General features: G+C 32.4%; 1 protein-coding gene across 1 annotated transcript; it reads left to right on the top strand.

Annotated features, from left to right (window-relative positions):
- Nucleotides 1–734: 734 nt before the first annotated feature.
- LOC104818164 (alpha-humulene/(-)-(E)-beta-caryophyllene synthase-like) lies at nucleotides 735–3,499 on the top strand. Its single transcript, XM_010547616.1, has 7 exons — nucleotides 735–873; nucleotides 1,095–1,374; nucleotides 1,520–1,889; nucleotides 1,991–2,209; nucleotides 2,411–2,549; nucleotides 2,649–2,897; nucleotides 3,039–3,499. Exons 1-7 carry the CDS (start codon nucleotides 772–774, stop codon nucleotides 3,327–3,329), a joined length of 1,650 nt encoding a protein of 549 aa, XP_010545918.1. The 5' UTR covers nucleotides 735–771; the 3' UTR covers nucleotides 3,330–3,499.
- The last annotated feature ends 3,062 nt before the right edge of the window (nucleotides 3,500–6,561 follow it).

The raw sequence follows: 6,561 nt of genomic DNA, 5'->3' as shown, positions 1-6,561 counted from the left end.
TTGAGAATTATAATGATATATTTTGAAAGTTTGCAAATAAATTTATCAAGCGAAAAGTTTAATTTCAACATTTTACAAGTTAATTTTTTTATGTGTATATAAAATCATATGTGCATTACTAGTGACCCCATTTATAAAATGTTTTGGGTCAGCCACCACGCATATATACGAATATACATACAATACAAATATATTTATACATATGCTTATGTACATATATACATGTTTATAAAAAGAAATATATACACGTGTATATGTGTATATATTTGTTTAAAAGTTTTAAAAATGTAAAAAATATTCTACATGTCTATATGTGTATATGCATATATAAATTATTTTTTACTTTTAATTTGTAAATTTTTAAACGAATATATACATATGTGCATATATTTGTTTGTATATACATGCATAAGTATGCATATATATGTGTAAAAGCATGGATATGTGTCTATGTGTGCACATATCTATGTATATATTCAAGGTTTAATGTGGAAATCTAGACGAGTTCGTTTATTTATATTATATGAGATTTTTTAAAATTCATGTCTAAATAACTCTATAAATGTACATGGTTTTGGTTCTTTCTAGACTGAAGTATTTGTTACCATTTAATGAATGCCACCTAAAACCTAAGCTGATCGTAATAAAATTTTACGACATGACTAAAATGTGATGGCCATCTTGGGTACTATATGTAGAGCACCATTGAGTTGCCACGCTTTGCAGAACCATTTCGAGACACCAACATTGTTCTTACAAACACGCTAAGCCATGGAATCACTCAGCGCCGAGAGAGAGACCAAACGTCCGTTGGCCGATTTTCCGGCCAATATCTGGGATGATCTACTCACCTCTTTCTCTGTTTCTGATTCGGTATGTATTTTCCGGTCATTACATTAAATATTATCAAAACATTAACCAATATACGATTCCAAATCTGACACATCCAAGAATTATGGAACTTGCTATCTCTCTGTCCGTCTTCCAACTTGTGTAGAAGGTCGCACGTAAACTTTTGGTGAACTCAACAAAATTACGTTATTTTATTATTCGTTTATAATAATTAATGTTTAGTGTTTATTGTTTATTGGTAGGGAAGTGATGCGTACAAAGAGAAACATAGCGTGCTGAAGGGGCAAGTGAAGGAAATGCTTATGGCCTCCAAAGCTAATCCCATCGAGAACCTCAAGTTCATTGATGCGTTATGCCGTCTTGGAGTGTCCTACCATTTTGAAAAAGATATAGAAGATCACCTCAATATGGTTTTCAGTATTCGTGACCTAAACGATATGATAGATGATGAAAAATATGATCTATCTACCGTTGGAATTGTTTTCCAAATTCTCAGGCAATTTGGCTACAAACTCTCTGTCGGTGAGATAACTTTTTACAAAAAAGAAGTTTTATAAATTAATTAAAGCAATAAAAGTGCATGTGAAAATAAATGCGTTCGAGGTTATATATTTTATTTATTGGTCTTCCTCTTTCTCAGCTAACCAAAGTTCTATACCCCTTAAAGATGTGTTTGAAAGGTTTAAATATGAAAATGGAAAGTTCAAGGAATACCTCGGTGATGCAAAGGGTATGCTAAGTTTGTACGAAGCTGCACATTGGAACACCCGTGACGAAGATATTCTAGATGAAGCTCTCGTTTTCTCGAAATCTCGTTTGCAAGTGTTGGCTTCTAAATCCAGCCCCCATATCCGAGAACGCATCAAGAACACTCTAAAACATCCATACCCCAGGGGAATTACGAGGATAGAGACGAGACAATATATATCGTATTACCAAGAAGAAGTACCGCACGATGAAACGTTGCTCAAATTTGCTAAGTTGGATTTTAACATACTACAACTGCTACACCGTGAAGAACTCGCCTATGCGACTAGGTGATATGATTATATATGCATATAAGAGACTTGTTGCTTAGCGGAGATTTCTTACACTTTGACTTTTAGCACAAATGATTTAGTTTCTCTCAATGTTTCAGGTGGTACAAAGATTTGAAGATCGGTTCTAAAGCAGCATACGCTAGAAATCGGATAGTTGAGTGCTACTTGTGGGCGCTTGGAACATATTTCGAGCCGCAATATTCGCGGGCGCGAATTCTACTGACAATTACTATACAATTACTAACAATTCTCGATGACACATACGATGCTTATGGCACGATAGAGGAACTTGACCTTTTCACAGATGCATTGAACAGGTGCTTGATATTCTAATATTTGGTTTCTTGTTTGGCCGAGACATTCCACAATATTTATGGGCAAATCACGTGTACAAAGTGAAACTCGATATAACATGGATAAGATGGAGGGCATTTGCATCATAAGTAATATAGGATACGTACTTTGCTTATATGAACCCAAGATTTATCATTGTAATGCAATGGAGGTTTCTTTTGCAGGTGGCTTCCTACAGCCCCCGAAGGGTTACCGGATAACATGAAGTGTTTCTATAGTATTCTGGTAGACTTTTATGACAAACTCGAGGAGGAGATCGAGAAAGACGGAAGACCGGGATGCGGATTCCATTTGAAAAAATCTGTAAGAAAAACCAAACCTTAGTCCTAGAAATCTCTCAACTTCCATACAACAATCACTTGGTTTGGTTACACATTCAGTTGTTGGATTTTTCGGTATCAGATAAAATCATTGGGGAGTAGCTACTATCAAGAGGCGAAATGGTCAAATGAAGATTACATAGCCATGTTTGATGAATATAAAGAGAACGGAGTTTTTTCCAACGGCTACTATACAGCGGTGGCTGCAGCATTTGCAGGAATGACTGATGTTTGCAAATTGGATGCGTACGAGTGGATAAGCTCACAGCCGAAAGTCCTCATAGCTTCTGAAATAATTACTCGATTCATGGACGACATTACAAGCTACGAGGTACTCATCCTCAATTCGTAATCTATGAACATTAATCTCAAACAATATAAAATCCCATATATATATATATACACACTCATCAAAATGTTGAAGAAAAATGAAACTCACGGTGTACCCGCACGTTACATCCCATGATTGCAGTTTGAACATAAACGGAAGCATGTCGGAACAGCGATTGATTGTTATATGAAACAGTATGGTGTTTCCGTGGAAAAGGCCACAAAAGAGATTGAAAGGATCATCACAGAGACATGGAAAGATCTGAACCAAGAACTGATGAGGCCTTACTCTACGCCTCGTCCTATCCTAATGCGGATTCTTAACCTCACACGTGTTACTGAGGTATTCTACAAGTACCAAGACTCCTTCACCAATCCAGAATTCTTGAAAGATTATGTGGTCTCTTTATTCGCCGAAAGCATTCCCGTGTAAGGGCGTGACTGCAGCGTGATCTCTGGGATATTCACACACAACTAAAAAACATTCCACCTATCTATCATATAACCAATAATTTTCCTCTTTTAATTGCAATATATAAAACATGATGTTGGAGTGATCGCATTCCAACATGTTCACTCAAGTTGTATGTATTTCTAAATAAATCGGGGTTATCCGTTTCATCATTTGGTTGTTTTGGTAAACTATTAAAAATCTCTCATGCCATTGGTAGGGAAGTGATTCGTACAAAGAGATTTTTAATATACCCATTGGTACCCTTTGGCAGTACAAAAACGTGATGTGTTTGAAAGGTTTAAAGATGGAAATGGAAAGTTCAAGGAAGAACTCGGAGCACCCATGGTGACGATATTCTAGATGAAGCTCTCGTTTCCTCGAAGTCTCGTTTGCAAGTGTTGGCATCTAAATTAATTTGCTTAAAAGAATTTGTTCGACAATAATTAAGTTGTGGCCAAAAGATTGATGATTGAAGCTGAAATTCTATCAGACAAAAGCCTGCATTTCAAAGCACCAGGAGGTGCCTCGGTTACCTCTGCAGATTCTCCCCCTTACAAAATTTCGGTCTTCCCAATTGTGTCACCGTGGCAGCATGTCAAAGGATTTTCTACACGCACCTACTGGCCCAAGTTGGCAATTTGCTTCTTCATGAAAAAAAAATGCAAAGATTTGAATACCCATTATTAACTAACGGTACCTTCATTAAAACATGTGGAGGGTAATGGGATAACATATTAATTAAATTTAGAAAAAATAGCATATAAATAGCTAAACTTTTATGAAAATCTCACATAAATATAAATACAAATACCTGAACTATTAAATTTCCATATAAATATCTGGATTTTTAAAAATTCTATATAAATACCTAGACTTTTGAAATTTTTTCCAAATAAATACAAATTTCAAGTATTTTTCAAATAAATATAGGTGATGTCATTAACTGATTTTGGGTTTATTTGGAAGATTTTCAAAAGTTTAGGTATTTATGTAGGATTTTATAAAAGTTCAGATATTTATATGGAAATTTAATAGTTCATGTATTTATATGAGATTTTTGTATTGAAACTGAAAGAGAATTGAAAAGAAAAAAAAAAGATTTTAAAAAATGAGGGCACAAATTAAATACTAATGGGGAAATTTCTTTAAAATTTTGTTAAATTTTATAAACAATATATTTTTTAAAATTTTAGTGGGGCCAATGAGTCCACTTGTTAACAAGTGGATCCGCCTATGTGTATATATATATATACGCATATATATATATATATATATATATATATATTGAAAATAAACATACTAATAACACAAATGAAAAAAAAAGTATTAATATCATTCTAATCAAATAGATAAGATAAAATACAAATTTTGAGTGATAGAATAATTTGTTTTATAGAAAAGGATATATTTAATACGTTTATAAATAAAATTGTTATAAATAGATTTAAAAAAATATAGAATCGTAAAATTCACCATTAGAATATAAATACTTTTATGATGATATATTTTTGTTATATTAATCATTTGTATTTAATGAATTGATAAAGGTTTTTTATCTCAGTCGGATGATCCGGAAGGGGGACGAGGTATTTCTCGTTGTAGTGACTGCCACGAGGGAGCTCGTGTATATGTGTAAATATGTATACACTTGTTTAAAGTTTAGAGATAAAAAAACATTCTATATGTCTATATGCGTATACATACACGTGTACATGCATACATAAATTATTTTTTTAGTTTTTAATTTTTAAACATATATATATATACACATATAAACGTTTATATAGTTGTTTGTATAAACAAGTATATATATACGTGTATGTATATATATGTCATACCGTAAAATATGACAAAACATTGTATGAAATTTACAATGATAATCAAATGACATAGCGTCCATACTTGGACAAATTTTTATGATCTGACATATCATATCATCATCTCTTGTAGACGGTAATTGATTAATTTTAACTCCATTAATGTTGGTGTAGGAGATTACGATTAGTTTAGTAATTTCATGATGGAATTTGGAACGATTTGAATTCATATGTAGTTTTTTTTTTGTAAAATTAAAAATTGGTTTATATTTGCTGTACATATAGATAAATTTGTGTGGGAATATACTATTTTTACTAATGTTTTTAGTTTTAAAATTTTTGAATTATTATTTTGAATTTTTTAATGTTTTAAATTTTATTTGTTTTATTTTTAAAAATTTTCTCATGATTATTTTAATTTTAATTTTTAAAATTTGTATGATAAAATTTCGAATTTTTTATGTGTTTGATGAATTGGCGCCAACTCATCCCTTCTTTGGCAGATTCTATTAATAAATCGATGACATCAAACATAACGGTGTTATATATGAGCCGAATGTCGAGTTTATGATTTAATGTAGAAGTTACGGTATTCTGTGAAAGTCTTGACGAGTTTGCGTATTTTATACAGAAATTTTAAAATTCTTATATTTCTATGTGATTTGATTATGATTTCATGAATTTATATACGATTTTCTCTAGAGTTTTTGAAATCGTTGATCGATCAACAATAGATTATAATCTATATCTAACGTGAATTAAAATCAATTATAATCCATGACCTAATAACTCCTATAAAACAAGCTTGGTTTGTGTCTCTTCCAATCGTTTGTCTGCACCAAGATTTAATATTTCCACATCGCTATGATAGACAAACACACGGTTTTGGTTCTTTCTAGACATTGTAGATTTGTTAAAGGGGAAAACTGAAGTATTTGTTATCAATTAATGAATGTCACACTTAAACTTGGGTAGTTCAACCGGTGAAAAGAGGGTGCAAAGCGTCTGTCCCGTCTTGAGTTCGAATTTCAAGTTTGGGGAGAGAACGTATATTCCAAATCACCTGGTTGGCTTTCCGTCCTATGCTGGGCTTTGGCCATGATACCCGGTTATCCAAAAAAAATAAAATAATGAATGTCACCTAAAACCCAAGCTGATCGTAATAAAGATTTACAACATGACTAAAATGTGGTGGCCATCTTGGCTATATATATATAATATATAAACACACACAGAGCACATTGGTTTCCACGTAACCCGTTGAGAAAGTTGCGCCATGACTAAAATGTGATGGCCATCTTGGCTCTTATATATATATATATATATATATATATATATATATATATATATAGGAGCACCATTGTGTTGTTGCAGAACCACACTAAAACTCCAAA

The sequence above is a fragment of the Tarenaya hassleriana genome, unplaced genomic scaffold (assembly GCF_000463585.1).
Source record: "Tarenaya hassleriana unplaced genomic scaffold, ASM46358v1 Cleome29, whole genome shotgun sequence".
NCBI classification, from domain to species: domain Eukaryota; kingdom Viridiplantae; phylum Streptophyta; class Magnoliopsida; order Brassicales; family Cleomaceae; genus Tarenaya; species Tarenaya hassleriana.
This window is presented reverse-complemented; position numbering and strand designations above follow the sequence as displayed.

Bases quoted from the DNA above. Each gene is read 5' to 3' on its own strand.
- LOC104818164 (XM_010547616.1), top strand. From the start codon at position 772: ATGGAATCACTCAGCGCCGAGAGAGAGACCAAACGTCCGTTGGCCGAT. The intron at 1,375-1,519 runs GTGAGATAACTT...TACCCCTTAAAG, and splicing joins TGGCTACAAACTCTCTGTCG to ATGTGTTTGAAAGGTTTAAA. The intron at 2,898-3,038 runs GTACTCATCCTC...CCATGATTGCAG, and splicing joins ACGACATTACAAGCTACGAG to TTTGAACATAAACGGAAGCA.